Below are 19,115 nucleotides of genomic sequence, written 5' to 3' on the forward strand. Positions count from 1 at the left end.
GTTAAAACCTACCGACGCTGTACTTGTTACGTGTTAAGATTCAAATCAAGTCGAGTAATTACTTATCCTCTACGCAAGTCTTTCGTGCGGTATGATGCCGTACCTATAGTTGAATCCAGACGCAGCGAATGGGAAAATCTCACATGTATAAGATCTCTAACTAGTTGCACTGCAAACTTCTAAATTTATTCTGTCTTTTTTAGTTCATTTTTTTCTCTACTACACACAACTAGAAACAGATATCTAACAACAATTTGCCTACAACCCTGAAGGTGCAAATATCCCATGTTCGTCACATACAGAGATCATAATTTTTCAACCCTCAAAATGACCCGCTACGACATAAAAATACAACACGGCACAAAGTATATTGTGATCTGCTAATGTCAGTACGAAAGTTGCATGATTGACACATTCAATAGGTATCCCTATTAATTCAACTGGGACCAATCACAACACAAAATAATTGTTTTTTTCTCAATCTCATATTACTTATCTAATGACATTCTTAGTAAGCAAAGTTAACATCCTAGAAATGCAATTCATATGTGAACAATTTTTGTCTCGCAACTATGACGTCCCCCAACCCCCTTCAACCCTGCTGCCTGAGAAAAGTATTCTGTCGTCTAGAACAACTAATTAGTGGGTACACAATGGGTATAACACCTAGCTACGTTAACTGCCGCAGTCGGTTAGTGGAATCGTTCGAACGGTTCCAGTTAGATCCGAACCGGTCTGCGAGAAAGGTGACCAGATTGACAACACACCGCCATTCGAAATGGTTACGTTCCGACTGATAGTGTTTTTGCTGCTCACAGGATGTCTAAAATGGGCATTTGCTTCGTTCGACGCATCGGAATCTGCTCTGGTTCCACCGTTGTTCCGGTACGACAGCTACGAACATTGTCGGGCGTCTTTTTGTAGTGTAGAAATTCATTTGAAACCAAACGCAGCTGACGTAGTAGTAAGTGTTCGATCCCAAGCAGTTTTGGTTACGTTATGCAAAATTGTCTGTCAACCCAACTGGCAATTTTCAACAACGTAACTAAAGACGCATCCGCAAATTTTTTCGGGTTCTTAACGATTAATGCCGCATCCAAAATCAACAGACCAACAGCCGCATAGCGGCAGGTTTTCGTCGCAATCATCTGGAATGGGGTGTTTGCGTTGCAAACTGTGAGGCTGAGCTTGCTAGTGTCAGCAAACAAAGTCAGCAGCAGCTATACTATCCTGAATTTAGTATTGACTATCCGGTAAGTACACTAGTTTTTGTTGTGTTGTATACAAAACTATAAGAAAGAGATTAGGGGATGCTATATCACAATCGAGATTTTCTGAAGTAATCCAACAGTAAGGAATACTGACGATATAAGTGACTTGTTCTAATCAGAATGAAACATTGTTGAAGCTTCGTCGAACACAATGAATGAGTTTATTATAGAAAAAGTACACATACAGGTAGGGTAAGGAACGGCTTAAGCAGTGGCGCCCATTTTAATCAGTCGGAGAAAACAGGCCTCAAACTTCTGATTTTTGATCGATATCGATAATTTCAATGATGAGAACGGAAACGAGTTTGCGGTAAAACGTTTGCGGTAATTTTTTTTCAAAAACCACGTGTTTACAAGCATCGATAATACTTCAAAAGATGCATCAAAACGTAAAAATTCAAAGCTTGCTATGTTTTTTCCAACAAAGATCTGCTATTGATCAACGTGACATAAATGAACTTTTATTTTTCCTCTGTGTGGACTCATCACTGCGACCAGAGACATTTTGATCTATTGTGATATTGCCCAGGTGTTTTCTGTACTCCGCACTTCATATTATTGGCAGTATCACTATTGATGTGAATGATACGCTTTTTTTTATTTATATCCGTGCTTGTGTGTAAGAGTTTACCCTTTCATTTCAAGCTTACTGCTCTACTATACCTAGCCTCTTTTCTATCCTACCAATACCGGCAAATTACAATTCCCTGAACTGAGGCTACACCTAACGTTCCTCTCTGGCCAAGTTTATTCTAAAAGGGGCTTATTATGTCAAGAGGAAGGAGTCTTATCGAAACCTCGTTCCTCGTGCCAATATCGCCAATTACAATTCCCTGTAGAGGGTAATTATTTCTGAAATCAGTTTTATTATAAGAAAGACTTATTTTGTCAAGAGGAAGGAGTCTTATCGAACCTCGTTCCTCCTACCAACAACCGCGTCACAATCACAATTCCCTGAAGAGGCACTCAATGCTTCACCTCTGGTCAGGTTTATTATTAGTAGGACTTATATTTTTGTCAAGAGGAAGGAGTCTTATCGAAACCTCGTTCCTCCAGCCAAGACCGCGTCATTACTACAATTCCCTAAAGAGAACTATTATACGTTACTCAGAACAGTTTTATCATAAGAGGGCCTTTTTTGTCAGGATGAAAGTCAGCAAGGGTACTATAGAATTCAGCTTGAAGGAAGGGTATGTGGTGGAGAGCCTGAGAATGAACCCATGTTAAAGTCCTTTGACAACCAAATGGCCTGATTCTACTAAGATTCGAACCCACGACCACTCGCTTATCAAAGCGGACTCTGTAACCTTGCGGCTACGAAGCTCTCTACGAAATAAACTTACGTTGAAGTTGTTTTGTTCAATGATTTTATAAGTTTCTGCAAATTTCTGCAAGAAATTTTAACTGCCATGTGTGCAGAGCACATGGACAATTCAATTGGTGGTAATCTTGCCGTGGGATGTGTTGGGAAACGGCAGAAAATCAAAAACTACTTGTCAAAAGTTATTTTTTTGGCAGGAAAAATTGATGGAAACCTGATTATCATAAAAAAAGTCTGCTGTAACATATAAAAAATAAAGGTCTGATGTTGTTTCAAAAGTTCAGTGAGAATATCAGAGGTACACTGCCTGTGACCGCATAATTGTAACATTTGCAAAATTGGTTGTTCGAGCAAACGACGCTTTTATATTTTGGCTTTAACTGCATTGTTCTTAATATATGTAGTAAATGGATGGTCAAACTAAACTCAATATTGTTACGTAAGCACTGCTTTATGCTATGTATACATTATACATCCGTTTTGAAGTTAAATTTGATCATATTTTTGCAACGATACTTTTATGCCGTTACTTTCAAGATGGATTTGGAATATATTCGCATATCAGTCACACTGCCTTCTTTGATTGAAAATCTGCGTTTTTTGCATCGCAAATCTCACGTATTGTGATTTGTGCTGCAACCGAACTGTCAAGATGTCTCTTGCTCTCCTGTTAATAAAAACGGCTTATGAAAGTGATGAAAATTCCGAAGAATATTCAGATATCGACCAGAATAACTTCCGAGTTCCAGTGGATGCTGATGTGGATTCTGATGGCAGCTTTTTTGAGTCTCCCGCTAATCCTGTTACCAGAAAACGCAAGCGATCAGAAAAAAGAGCAACAACGTTTATTTAAGGCGAAGAAACGACGAATAATCCATGGTGTTAAGTTTGAGAGATGTGGATGCCGCATAGGCTGCTCAGAAGAGTTTACAAAAGATGAACGGATGCAGGAAAACCTGAAGTATTGGAATGACACCTCTGGGCAAGCAGCATTCGTACGCGAAAGAGTGTATCGTGTGGCAGTCAAACGGCGTCAAAGGAACCGCCATACCAATGGAAGGTTCAAAATGTTCCGGTATGAATTCAACATTATGATGAACAATGGCGAGTTCAAAAATGTTTGTCGAAAGTTTTTTTTTGAACAGAATCGGATTCAAGGACACGTGCGGGTATGTTTCTCCGCAGAATGTGATTTTTCTGTTCTTAATCCGTTTTCTTTGTATACCTATATAGAAACGTTCTATATCGCTGCCTTACCAACGAGGTAGATGGAATGCCCAGAGAATTCAAACGAGGCAAATACGTCCGTAGCACCTCGAAATACGACGCCGTTAGGAGCCATATCATGAGCTACAACCCTACTGTGTCCCATTATCGAAGGGATCATGCGCCAAACCGTCTATACTTGCCCTCAGACTTGTCTGAGAAAAACATGTATAACGAATACCAAAGATCCCACGTGATGAAGCTTCAAGTCAGCTACTCGTTTTACTGCAGGGTACTAAAGCGGCTCAACATATCCTTGGTCAAATTGGGCCATGAACAGTGCGAGAAGTGCGTCAGTGGAAAACAACATAAAAAGGATTTCAACCACAATGCTGATCCTTTTCCAGATGAAGTTGCTTGCAAAATATGTGAAGATATGGATGCACATGTTGAACTTGCAAAACATTCAAGAGCTGCATACCGCAAAGATGGTGAAGAGGTACAAGCTGGGTGCGTTGTGCTAGCGGTAGATCTGCATAAGGTATTCGTTTTATAAAAAATAAGAAAATGACTGCATCCTTAATAAGTTATTTATAAATAGGTTGTCCAGATTCCACGCCTTGAAGGACTTAAAACCGTTGTTTTTTCTCAAAGACTGCTAGTTTTTAACGAAACCTTCGCTCCTGTGGGAAACTATTCCAAAATATATCCTGTGCTTGCCTGCATTTGGGATGAGCCGACTGCAGGTAGATCATCAAATGATATTTTAAGTTGCTTTGGACGGATTGTACATCGGTTCAATGATAAACCCAAGATCATCATGTGGCTGGACAACTGCTCGGCTCGAAATAAAAATTGGAATCTTTTTTGTACTTGATACTATTGATAAATGCAGAAAATATTCAAGTACAGGAAATTGTTTTGAAATATTTTGAGTCAGGGCACACCTTTATGGCTGCTGATAGTTTCCATGCTGCTGTGGAAGCACGAATGAGACATGGTAAACCCGTTACAACCATGGATGATTTCGAAACCGCTGTTAAAAACGCGAAGAAACGAGTGGAGGTCATCAAAATGGAGCCTGGAGATTTTCTGTCCTTATCGATGATTGTATCACAATATACATTGAATAGTTGCAAACCTCGTCCATTTATCGACAATATTCGGGAAGTTATACTAAGAAAAGGATCGTTTTTATTCCAATATAGCGATAAAGTTGGAGACGGTGAAATTAAGAGCTGTTCCTTACTTTCAAAAAAGCAACATCGTATTGTTGAAGATGAAATGTTCAGATTGGAAAACACTGTCAAACGACAAGTCATGGCCCGAGGAGTAGAGTCCGAGAGAAAAACTAGTCTGCTATAGATTTTGTTACCTGTTCTTAGTGCTGAAGATAGGGAGTATTGGAAAAATATTCCTGAGATAAGAAAATAATGTCTTATTTATAGCTTGCTTTCGTTGTTCACTTAAATAAATAAAACACAAAATCCAGAAATTGTTTCATTATTAAAAGCAAAAGAAACGGAACAATTATAAGTTGTTAGTATTTTTTGTTTCAGCGACACATAGGTTCATATTGAGCATTAGCGTAGTGTGACAATTATGCGGTTATTTATGCTGTGTGACAAAACAACTTGGTATTTTTTACGAGTTTTTTCGAACAAACATAAGCATATTATTGCAGATGTAAAAAGTACATACCATTTTAAGCACTTCCCCATTAAAAACTCTAAAACCATGAAATGTCGAATGTTACAGTTATGCGATCACAGGCAGTACAGTGGTATAAAATATGAATTTTACCGGCAAAAATCTTTTCTTTAAAACATCATTGAACATAATCAGATAGCTCAGTAAGATAGCTACCTAGTGTCTTCAGCAAAATTTTTTGTTTTGTTATTTTGGAAAACTTTGCCGAATACGGCGATAAAAAATATTGATTTTTAGAGAAAATGTTCTTTTTATCTCACTTGTAGGGGGATTCATCACGAATCTGTTAATGTCCAAAGAAGGGTCTTTATTTACTCTAAAACTTTCCCGAAGACAGTATTGCTCTGAAATGTAACGTTTACGAGAAAATGACTTTTGACCACCTTTTTTCATTTCTGGACCAGTGCGGCGGTAGCTAAGGCATGTTAAATCTTTGTTGCGCCATCGGCAATTTAAGCAGCAGTTTTGCTCGAACGCGATGCTAATTGGTGAAACACATGGATTTGTTTAGTCTACTTTTTCGATGTCTGCATTAGGGAAATGAGCCCTGAAATCTAAACATATAAAAATGCAGCTCTGTCTGTCTGTCTGTCTGATTCATATAGGCTTGGAAACTACCGAACCGATCGGCGTGAAATTTTGTATATAGGGGTTTTAGGGACAGGGAAAGGTGACTAAGATAGTTCGAGACCCCTCCCTCTTCTGCAAGGGAGGGGTCCCATACAACTGAAACACAAATTTCTGCACATCTCGAAAACTAACCAAGCAAATGGAACCAAATTTGGCATGTGGATGTTTTTAGGAACAACAAATATGTCCATGTTGGTTCGACCCCCTTCCCTCTTCTGGAAGGGAGGGGTCCCATACAAATGAAACACAAATTTCTGCACATCTCGAGAACTAACCAAGTAAATGGAACCAAATTCGGCATGTGAATGTTTTTAGGAGTAACAAATATGTCTATGTTGATTCGACACCCTTCCCTCTTCTGGAAGGGAGGGGTCCCATACAAATAAAACACAAATTTCTGCACATCTCGAGAAATAACCAAGTAAATAGAACCCAATTTGGTAGGTAGATGTTTTTAGGGGTAACAAATATATCCATAATGGTTTGACACCCCTCCCTCATCTACAAAGGAGAAGTCCCATACAAATGAAATACGAATTTCGCACAGCTCGAGAACCAATCAACCAAATACAACCAAATTTGGTATGTGAATGTTTTTAGAGGTAACAAGTATGTCCATAGTGGTTTGACTCCCCTTCGTCTTCTGTGAGGGAGGGGTCCAATACAAATGAAACACAAATTTCTGCACATCTCGAGAACCAACCAAGTAAATAGAACAAAATTTGGTAGGTAGATGTTTTTGGGGTAACAAATATATACATAATGGTTTGACACCCCTCCCTCTTCTACAAGGGAGGGGTCCCATGCAAATGAAATACGAATTTCGCACAGCTCGAGAACCAATCAACCAAATACAACCAAATTTGGTATGTGAATGTTTTTAGAGGTAACAAGTATGTCCATAGTGGTTCAACTCCCCTCCCTCTTCTGTGAGGGAGGAGTTCATAACAAATGAAACACAAATTTTTGCTTATCTCGAAAACTAACCAACTAAATGGAACCAAATTTGGCAGGTGATTGTTTTTAGGGGTAACAAATATAATGGTTTTACACCCCTCTCTTTTCTATAAGGGAGGGGTCCCATACAAATGAAACTCAAATTACGCACAGCTCGAGAACCAATCAAGCAAATATAACAAAATTTAGCAGGTGAATGTTTTAGGTGTAACAAACATGTCCATAATGTTTCGACACCCTTCCTTCTTCTGGCATGTCTCCAAATACCATTTTGAAATCCAAGATGGCGACTTCCCGTTTCTGAAAAATAGCGGCAAATGACCTTATACCACCAAACATGGGTATTTCCGGAATTGTTATGGTGCACTGAAGCCACAAATCGACCTCAGACAACATTTCGAAATGTAAGATGGCGACTTCCGGTGCCTGGAAAACAGCCGAAAATGACCAAATAACACCAAATATAAGTGTTTCTTCAACCAGATTGACGCTAAGAGGCCAAAAATTGTCTCCTAATGCCAATGTGAAATCCAAGATGGCGACTTCTGGTTTCTGAAAATCAGTGGCAAATAACCAAATACCACCTAATATGGGTATTTCCGGAATTGTTATGACGCACTGAAGCCACAAATCGACCTCAAACAACAATTTGAATTGTAAGATGGCGACTTCCGGTGTCTGGAAAACAGCCGAAAATGACCAAATACCACCCAATATAAATGTTTCTTCAACTAGATTGACGCTCAGAGGCCAAAAATGGTCTCCTTATGCCATTCTGAAATCCAAGATGGCGACTTCCGGTTTCTGAAAATCAGCGGCAAATGACCAAATACCACCCAATATGGGTATTTCCGGGATTGTTATGATGCACTGGAGCCACAAATCGACCTCAGACAACATTTCTTATTGTAAGATGGTAACTTCCGCTGTCTGGAAAAGAGCCAAAAATGATCAAATACCACTCAATATGAGCGTTTCTTTAATCAGATTGACGCACGGAGGCCAGAAATTGTTCCCAAATGCCATTTTAAATCCAAGATGGCGACTTCCGGTTTCCGAAAAACAGCGACAAATGGCCATATACCACCTAATATGGGTATTTCCGGAATTGTTATGACGCACTGAAGCCACAAATCAACCTCAGACAACATTTTGAATTGTAAGATGGCGATTTACGGTGTCTGGAAAACAGCCGAAAATGACCAAATACCACCAAATATGGATATTTCCGGGATTTTTATGATGCACTGAAGCCACAATTCGACCTCAGACCAGAACCAGACCATTTCAACCAGAATGACGCTCAGAGGCCAAAAATTGTCTCCTAATGCCATTCTGATATCCAAGATGGCGACTTCCGGTTTCTGAAAAACAGCAGCAAATGACCAAATACCACCCAATAGGCGTCGTACACAAATTACGTAACGCATGAAGGGGAGGGGGAGGGGGGATAAGTCTGCGTTACTTATTGTTACATAGGGGGAGAGGGGGGGGGATAGTTGAGCCCGTTACGTAGCTGAGATGTTTGCTCAAAATTACAAATTTGGAGGGGGGGACAGGTTGTCCAGCGTTACGTAATCTCAGGGGGGGAGTCATATCTAACGTTACTTATCGTTACATAGGGGGGAGGGGGTCTAAAATTTAGGTTTTTAGCGTTAAGTAATTTGTGTAGGACGCCATATGGGTGTTTCCGGGATTGTTATGATACACTGAAGCCACAAATCGACCTCAGACAACATTTTGAATTGTAAGATGGCAACTTCCGGTGTCTGGAAAACAGCCGAAAATGATCAAATACCACTTAATATGAGCGTTTCTTTAATCAGATTGACGCATGGAGGCCAGAAATTGTTCCCAAATGCCATTTTGAAATTCAAGATGGCGACTTTCGGTTCTCGAAAAACAGCGGCAAATGACTAAATACCACCCAATATGGGTATTTCCGGGATTGCTATGATGCACTGAAGCCACAAATCGACCACTGAAGCCAAAAATCGACCTCAGATGGCGACTTCCGGTGTCTAGAAAACAGCTTAAAATGATCAAATACCACTCAATATGAGCGTTTCTTTAACCAGATTGACGCACGGAGGGCCGAAATTGTTTTGAAATCCAAGATGGCGACTTCCGGTGTCCGGTAAACAGCCTAAAGTGACCAAATACCACCCAATATGAGTATCTCTGGAACGAGAATTAAGCTGAAAATTGACCTCAGACACCATTATGAATTGTGAGATGGCAACTTCCGGTTTCTAAAAAACAACCAAAAATGGCCGATTTCCATACAAAATGAGTATCTTCGGAACCAGAATGATACACAGGAGCTAGAATCGACCACAGACACCATTTTGAATTCGAAGATGGTGACATCCGGTTTTGGAAAACAGCCGAAAATGACCAAATAACACCCAATATGGTGTTTCTCAAACCAGAATGACGCTCAGGGGCCAGAAATTGTCTCCAAATGCCATTTTTAAATCCAAGATGGTGACTTGCGGTTCCGGATCACCGGTTCCGGAATGTTGCAAGGAGCTATAAATTGACCTTAGACAACAGTTTGAATTGAAAAATGGCAACTTCTGGAAAACATCCGCAAATAACCGAATACTACTACATATGGATAAGTCCGTAATCGAAATGATGTAAAGAAGCCAAGCATTGACCCTGGACACCATTTTGAATTAGAAAACGACCACTTTTAGTTTCTGGAAAACAACGAAAATGACTGAAATGCACCCAATATATATCCGGAATAGAGGTCATGTACAAAAGCCAAAAGTTGAGGATGTTGCCATTCCGATAAAACCAATTATTTTTAAACGATATAATCCAATCGCAAGGAATCAATAAATTTGAAATGTTTAAAATTATTAAATTAAACACTAAAATAGGCGGGACGAAGTTTGCCGGGTCAGCTAAACGTATATAAGACCTTAGAACTTTTTAGAAATGTTTACCACGTAATAGGAAAAACATGTGATACTATGAAAATCTGATAAATTGTAACTACCCAGCGACAAATTATTTATTATATATTTATAAATATATTTCAAGTTTTACTTAATATACAGCAGCATAATAAAGGAAAACGTAGTCCTACGTCAAAAAAATGGAATGAAATCGTTGAAGTGCTCTTCAATGTTATCGTAATCTGTGAAACCAAATTTTTGTGAGACTGAATTGACAGTTTCGTCGGCTATTGCAGATCGATGTTCTGTTGTCCGAATATAGAGTTTGAAATATTTTTCTTGGGATAAGCGAATTTCAAATATTGTCCTTGAGAACGCTAATAATATTAAATTTTTGCTAATAACATGCATAAAACTTTGCCGCAACCTGTATATTTGGGATGTTTTATAAAAAAAAAAATATTACCACTCTTTCAACTTTTGGGTGTAGATTATACTGGATTTCTGCGCTTACTGCGCTTAGAAATTCATTTCTATACAAACTCTTGTAATTTTTAACATGAGTTTACTTTATTTCAAAATTTCAAATCGAATTCTTTCCCAACAAATAATTTCATTGATTGGCAAAAAAAATTTGAGTTGAGAGAAACTCATGAAAAAAATTATTTGATATTTTTTATAATGTGATGAATTAATTATTTACTAATATTTATTCAGAATTTATATTGTGTGTTCTGCTACAAACGGTGACATATCAACACTATTACATATATTTTAATTTTTATTTCATTAAAAAATAGTAATTGCTTCCGCAGTTAAGTGAATATAATTGTAGAAAAATTGTAAACCTACTTGTCGAAAAAAAAAAAAGAAAATAAATTTAAAATTAAACCTTAGCCTAATCTTACACCTATCTTACTGACTATAAAGTGAGCTAATCGTTGTAATTGAGGGTTGCAACGATTTTTGTCAGAACTTATTGAAAATTTGGTTTGACATATTTTCTAATGTTTCCACTAAGCCTGTGTAGGTCATTCGTGCTAAACTAGCGAAGACGCTTCAATATCATTTTCAGAAGTTTATACTGAATCCTTTAAAGCATCTTCTTTCTGGTTGTACAACAACTTGTCCAGATGGGGACTGCGTATAACAATGCTGGTCTAAATATTTGTAAATTAACAGTTTATTCTTGAGACAAAGTCTAGAATTTCTGTTGATTAGAGGATACAAACATTTTATATATTTATTGCACTTTGTTTGAATATTATCAATGTGCTCCTTGAAAGTAAGATTTTTATCATAAATTAGCCCTAAATATTTAGCTTGGTCAAACCAATTTAAGATTGCACCGTTCATCTTAACAACATGATTATTGGTGGGTTTGAGAAAAGAAACTCTTGGTTTATGAGGAAAAATAATTAATTGTGTTTTGATGCATTAGGGGAAATCTTCCATTTCTGCAAATATGGAGAAGATATATCTAGACTTTTTTGCAGCCTACTGCATATGACACGAAGGCTTTTTCCCTTCACGGAAATGCTTGTATCGTCACAAAACAGAGATTTCTCACATCATGGTGATAAATCGGGAAGATCAGAAGTAAAAATATTATATAAGACTGGCCCCAAGATACTTCCTTGAGGTACACTAGCTCTAACAGCCAATCTATCAGATTTACCATTTAAATAGTTAACCTGAAGAGTGCGGTCAGTCAAGTAACTTTTTATCATATTTGTGATGTAAAGAGGAAAACGGAAATTGGACATTTTAGCTATCAAACTTTTATGCCAAACACTGTCAATTGCTTTTTCTATGTCTGAAAGAGCAGCTCCAGTTGTATAACCTTTAGATTTATTAGTACAAATCATATTAGTTATTCTAAGTAACTGATGAGTAGTCGAATGCCCATGGCGAAATCCAAACTGCTCATTTGCAAAAATTGAATTTTCATTGATATGTGATCATTCTATTAAGAATCATTCTTTCAAGAAGATTGCTTAGGAGAGAGTAAACTAATTGGACGATAACTTGATGCTTCAGCTGGATTTTTTTTTCAGGTTTTAAAATTGGAGTGACCTTGACATTTTTCCATTTTGAGGGAAAATATGCTAATTCAAAGCATCTGTTAAAAATTCTTACCAAGAAATTTAAAGAGCTTTCGGGAAGTCTTTTGAGAAGGATATAAAAAATCCCATCATCTCCTGGTGCTTTCATGTTTTTGAAGTTCTTGATAATAGTTCGTATTTCATTCAAGTTTGTTTCCGATACCTCCTCAGGAAGAAATGCTTGAGTGGTGATCTGATCATACTTTTGTGATACTTCATTTTCAATAGGACTCATTACGTTCAAATTGAAATTATGAACAATCTCGAACTGCTGAGCAAGTTTTTGAGCTTTTTGTTCATTCGTAAGAAATATCTTTGAGGACTGGAATAGGCTTTGAAGGTTTCTTAAGAACCTTCAAAAGCTTCCAGAAAGGTTTGGAATTTGGTATTAGTTGTTCAACTTCTCTTTTGAAATTTTCATTTCGTAAGAAAATGAATCTTCAAACGTATAAGAAGTTGAAGTTCACTGTCAATAATTGGTGCATTAAATTTCACTCGAGCCATAGGAACTGATAAATTCCAGGCATTGAGAATTAAGCTGATAAAATTATCTAATGCTCTGTCAATGTCAGCACTATTTTGTAAAACAATATCACAATTTAAGCTTTCTTCGATCGTGGTACGATATCGATCCCAATTAGCCTCGTGATAATTAAACACAGACCTAGTGGAATTTAGAACAGTTTCACTGGTAGATCCGTTCTCAAGAAACATGGTAGATGGGAGTCCGGTTTCTTCTCGTTTTTCGTTTGCAAATTTTCAAAACCGCTTTGGATTTCGTTCGAGATCTGATTGCGTTTTCATCACATATTGTAGAGAAAGTGGATGTAATTTCTACATATAGTTGCTACTGACGCAATTGAGTTCGCGGTTAGTCACTGCGTTTCGATGATTAGTATAGTGCCTAAGCGCAGCAGCTCTAAGACGTTTAAGTGTTCGATGTCGCCGGTTCGACCAATGTTAAAAAATATCTACAGTTTGTAATTTTGTGAACTTTTGAAAGACGAACACATTTTTAGCAATCTAATACATTTTGACATCACGAGTTGAATTACGATTTACGAGTTGAATTACACCTGGTTGAAGTTTAAGCTTTCATGTTCTGAGTACTTAACATTGTCTCCCAATCTAAGTTCTAATGATGAATTCCATTTTTTTAGTTCTATCATTTAATAGTTTTGAACTCATTTGATTTTTTCCCATGTTTATGATTGAGTTATCTAGAAAAAATTGAGCAAGATAAAAATTAAAAATTCAAATCAGAAATCATTTTTTTCTTAAAAAATTCAATTCAATTTTCCTATTCACTGAACATCATACCAAGTATCCTAGAATCAAAGCATTGTCGAAAAAGTCGATGACGTATACATACTTTTGTCATATCCAGTCATATATTGGTGTCTGTACCATACAAACACTAAACAACAACTACTTACACTAATAGCTTTAGAACACAAACTATTTATTCCCCCAGAATATTTATCTACAGCATTCTTGAAAGTTAGACAACATTCTGCTATCCTATTTTGTCTTCTATATTCCATATCGAATAGCACAACTATCCGGCTCACTACTGGAAAGACAGAGTCGAGCAGCTCAACTCAAAGTACGCTACGCTAATGAACGTCTGCGTCAACAATCGATTACAGCGTGATTACAACCTGACTCAGCGTGGGTACTCTAGCATCCAGTACTGCCTGAGCAGTGATTTATCGGAGCAACCAGTTGGTAGAGGTACTGTGGCCTAGAGCATGCAGTTACTTGTTGTTGAATATGTGTTGAATACTTTTGTCTTTTCCAGACTGGTGGACGATTGCATTTCTAGCTATAGTTTTCATACTAATTGTCTCCGTGTTTGCTGCTAGTGCACTTGACCTGTTCACGAAAGATGCTCAACTTAAGGGTAATCTTTAACTTCTGCTTGTGCCATTCTAATTCAATTGATTAATCATATTGCCATTCCACACCAATGCAGATAGTGTGTTCGTCTCCTCATTCGCCGTTCGGCAGAACTGGGTTCGTCTCTTTGAACAGCCAAAAAATGAAATCTATCGAGATTTTAGCTACATCGATGGGTTGCGCTTTCTCATCAACATCTACACGTTGATTATCCATTGTCTGTTGGTGAGCGCAATTCTGCCCCAAAGAAATCCTGAGCAATTCGAAAAGGTAACGACGGTGTTTTTTTATAAAATTTAAATTTTTCAACTAACGTTTATTTTAGATGTCGCAAAATCCGCTGATACGAATCTTCATATCGCTAACACCGGTCTCTGTTCAGAATTTCCTCGTGATCACAGGTATGCTGCAGATGGCAAACTTTCTCAAGGATCACCAGAAGAATCAGCCCTTCGACACTAGCTACTTTCGATCGAAAATCATCAATCGACTCATTCGGCTACTTCCAGTATATTACTTTTACCTGTTACTTACCATTACTAGCGATAGTCTTCCTGGTGTAGTTGTGAGTCCGGTGGGATATTCAATACTAACCGGTGAACGATATATTTGCCGACGCCATGGATGGAAAAATCTCCTTTTTGTGAACAATTTACCCGAAACGGATACAGAATCGTGTTTTCTTCAGGGTTGGTACCTGGCTGCCGATCAGCAGTTGTTCCTTGGTTCACTGGTTTTACTGGCAGCGATATGGAAGTTTCCGAAGAAAATCAATTTTTTACTGTCGATGATGGCCGTAGTTTCAATTATTATACCCGCACTTATCGTGCACAACTTAAAGCTGGCAGCCATGATCCCAATAAGATTATCGTAAGGCTGTCGATATTTTTCTAGTGATTTAAACCTCATTTGAAAGCGTATCTTTGGCAGAGATTTTCGAACGATGCAGTACTATCAGCCCTGGTTCAATCACATTTATCAACCTGGATACACCAACATGAATGGAGCAATTGCCGGGATTATTGTTGGCTATCTGTATCATCAATCTAAAACTAAACAACTCAACCTCAGAGAATCAAGGGTGAGAATCGCTGGCTTGTTATGTTGACTATAATATATTTTATATGTTGATTATAGGTTTACTATCTAATAAGGCAAAGTACTATACTCATAGTGATATTTATACTTGGCACATCGAACCATTTTTATCAACATGATTTGCCTCGTTCATCGCTTCGTAACACGTTTTACTTTATGCTGTACAACAATCACGGTACTCTTGGTGGTAGCCTTTGCTTCATCTCTTGCTTTTTAAATCCTCCAGGTGAGTATCTGTTATAATGTGATAGTTAGTTTGTCTACTTCGTCTTGTATGTATTTTAGGTATCTTTAGACGTATTCTAAGCTCTCAGCTACTGATAACGTTGGGGAAGCTATCGTATTGTGTTTACGTACTTCACGTTCCCTTACTTCGACTCATGATCAACTATCTCCCAACGCCAGTGACAGTTACCTATCCTAAAATTGCTATATTATGTACGGGACTTGCGGTTATATCTTACATATTCGGACTGATTACTTACCTTGTGATAGAACAGCCCATTCGACTTATCTTGAAGTATTGGTGCTTTGACAGAAAAAATATTATGAAACAAGATTGAAATTCTGGCTCTCAATCGATGCCTTAAATTCCTTGGTATTGATTATAGAAAAAATAATTTTAAATCTTAAGGAGGAGGGCTCTTGAAAAATACCAAAGAACGTTATGAGTCGTTATTATTATAGCTATGAAGGGCCGGAACCTTTAAAATGAAAAAAAAAACCAAAAACAAAAATAAAAATGGGAAATAAATCTGTGAACAGTAAATACCGTCAATAAAGTGTCATATCATTAATAAAGTTTTTTTCTGTGTGGACTCATCACTGCGACCAGAGATTAGATCTATTGTGATATTGCCAGGTGTTTTCTGTACTTCGCACTTCATATTATTGGCAGTATCACTACTGAAGTAAGTGATACGCTTATCATTCATATCCGTGCTTGTGTGTAGGTGTCACCTTTCCGTTTTAAGCTTACTGCTCTACTAAATCACCAAGCGTCTGTCCGGCCTAACAATATCGGCTATATACAATTTCCTGGAGAGAACAGTTATACGTTTCTCAAACCAGTTTTATTATAATAGGGACTTATTTTTATTAGAAGGAGAGTCATCAGGGGTACTGTAGAGTTCAGATTGAAGGAAGGGTAAGTGTAAGTGGAGGGAAGCCTGAAAATAAACCCATGTTAAAGTCCTTTGACAACCAAATGGCCTGATTCTACTAAGATTCGAACCCATGACCGCTAGGGTGGGACAAAAAATAAATGTTAGCTCCCATGCACTTTTCGTGTTCTTTATGGGTGCTATGAAAGGCTGTGTAACTTTTCGGATCGATCGATGGAACTATATTTTTGCGCCCTATTTATAAAGCTTCCATACGATTTTATATGGAAAAATCCACTTTTTCAAAACGAATTCTCTAGAGATGTCCAGGTGGTCCCTAAATATATATCGATACATGATATTTGTAGGAAATTTTTCTGGGAAAAACTCTTCTGAAGACTATAAGGCGCTACGATGCATGTAGAAAAAGTTATTCACCCCAAACTGATTGAATGTCTGACGAACGGCTCACCATTGAAATTTTCCAGCATCACTGCTACAGCATGCTGTTATTGCAATCTTGTTTAAGGATGGGTAATAATTACGCGTGGAATTAAGCTTGGAAGTGTGATTTTTGCTCATAGTATTTTTGGAGAAGCCTCTAAGATAAATTTTACGCGATATAATTTCTTATCACATGGTTAAATTTGCAGCAGTGTTGCTAGAAAAATTCAATGGTGAGCTGTTTGTCAGATATCCAACCAGTTCAAGGTGAACAACTTTTTCTACATGCATCGTAGCGCCTTACGGTTTTCAGAAGAGTTTTTCCTTGAAAAATTTCCTACAAATATCATGTATCAATATATTTTTAGAAGTCAACTGGACATCTCTAGAGAATAAGTTTTGAAAAAGTGGGTTTTCCTATATAAAATCGTATGGAAACTTTAAAAATCCGGCGCAAAAATATAGTTTCACCGATCGGTCTGAAAATTTACACAGTTGTTGTAGGACCCATTAAAAACATTAAAAGTGCATAGGAGCGAAAAAATAACACCATCCCTTTTTTCTTATATAACCGTGTCCCAGTCTAATGACCACCCCGCTTACCAAAGCGGACTCTGTAACCATGCGGGTACGGAGCTCCCCTAATTCAGTGTTAATTGTTTTTCATATTTTTGCTGTATTTTTTCATTGTCCTACGTCAATAATGTTGTCGTGCCTCAGAAACAACATCATAAACTTGACAATTATCGTTGAAAATATTAAAATTAAAAAAAAATCCTTAAGAAAAAAACCATATTGCATATTTCCATCCTGGTCTTTCCATCAAACCTAAAAAAAATCAGTGTATTTTTCAAATTTTTTTTTGCTCTCTCTTTTTTTCCGCTGTGCATACATTTTTGTAAAACAATATTATTTCCCTACAACTCCTTCTTAGCCAGTTTTTTATGCAGCCAAAGGATTTTAAGACTGTTTTAAATTTGGTCTTTGTTGCGGCATTAGATTTAAGTCAATCATTGTACAAAATTTGAACACATTGCCCTATTTTCCTACCAATATCCTACAATCAAAAAACGCTAAATCTAAGCTAGGCTGGACAGGAAACATTGCCCGTTATCACTCTCGTTAGGAGTCTCTTCTAACAAGATCAATAGAGCTCTCTTTTTGCACACCGTTAGCAGCTAGGGAGTAAGAAGGAAGTTGGCAATAGAGTATAGAGTCAGTTCCAATCAGTTCGCTATCGGAGTAAATACAAATTCATAAGCACCACAGAATCGTCATTATCCTTTACATCGTGGTTATACTGAATAATAAATTTCAGTTTCAAATAGGCCAACTCGTGGTTTATTATATATTGCTGTTTGAAGAAAGGACCTTTGGACAAATCAGCACAAATTCCGGAACATAAATTTGCTGCCGAAACCCGAGAATTGTTCGTTTGCTGATTCATCGCTGGTGTAACATTTTGGAGGTTAGCGGCATGGTCAACTCGGCCAATCATCACTACAGGATGATTTCGGATCAGTCGCAGGAACCAATTACCTCGCCACACGCGGAACGCATTGGATAATGTTGGAGGATTTTGGACGTAAAACCGAGCGTAGTAGGACACGTGGTAACAGGTTAGCCAAGTGAGCACAGGTAAACTGCCAACAACAATTCAGGTGAGTGCCTATATTTATATCACTGAATAAAGAAGAGTGAATGTTGGCTAAAGTACCAGCCGGCGTAGTTAAAACTCGTAAAGGTTGCCGTACTATGAAAGGGGATACAAAGAAGGTTAAGCGGCTTTTGGTGCGCCGCAATAACATCATTGGTTCGGCTAAATTGATAAAGGAGTATGACGCTAATTTCGTGTTCGAGCGAGACTTTCCGCAAATCAAATTTCGCATTGAAAAGCTTGATTCACTTTGGGACGAATTTAATGAAATCCAAGCTGAAATCGAATGTGAACACGAGATCAGCGACGAGCTCGCTGATGAGCTTGTTGAGTTTGAAACAATATATTTCGAGTTAAAAGGATCCCTGTCGAATAAGCTAGCATCAGTTACAGATGTATCCTCCCCCCTACCAACCTCGCCTACTGCTCCACCTACTCAAACGTTCGGTGTCCGATTGCCGGAGATCAAAATCCCAGAATTCAAGGGCGACTTTGATGAATAGATGAATTTCCATGACTTGTTCAATACTCTCATACACAGTAACACTCAGTTGTCGCCAATACAAAAATTTCAATACTTGAAGGCTGTTTTGAAGGGAGATGCTCTTCGTTTGGTACAGTTACTGGCTGTGAGCTCAGCCAATTATATGATTGCATGGGATTTGCTCAGAAAACGATTCGATAACAAACATTATCTGATCAAACAACATCTATCTGCACTTCTCTCCTCTCCATCTCTCAAAAGAGAGTCTTCGTCTGCGCTTTCGGATTTGGCGGACACGTTCGAAAAACATCTTAGCATGTT

At 37.8% G+C, this 19,115-nt stretch overlaps 1 protein-coding gene across 1 annotated transcript; it reads left to right on the top strand.

Annotated features, from left to right (window-relative positions):
- The first annotated feature begins 703 nt into the window (after positions 1 to 703).
- LOC129723149 (regulator of hypoxia-inducible factor 1-like) lies at positions 704 to 15,907 on the top strand. Its single transcript, XM_055677156.1, has 9 exons — positions 704 to 964; positions 1,110 to 1,253; positions 13,663 to 13,843; positions 13,911 to 14,012; positions 14,085 to 14,278; positions 14,334 to 14,878; positions 14,939 to 15,089; positions 15,146 to 15,332; positions 15,392 to 15,907. Exons 1-9 carry the CDS (start codon positions 779 to 781, stop codon positions 15,667 to 15,669), a joined length of 1,968 nt encoding a protein of 655 aa, XP_055533131.1. The 5' UTR covers positions 704 to 778; the 3' UTR covers positions 15,670 to 15,907.
- Positions 15,908 to 19,115: the final 3,208 nt, after the last annotated feature.

The sequence above is a fragment of the Wyeomyia smithii genome, chromosome 2, assembly GCF_029784165.1.
Source record: "Wyeomyia smithii strain HCP4-BCI-WySm-NY-G18 chromosome 2, ASM2978416v1, whole genome shotgun sequence".
Classification (NCBI taxonomy): domain Eukaryota; kingdom Metazoa; phylum Arthropoda; class Insecta; order Diptera; family Culicidae; genus Wyeomyia; species Wyeomyia smithii.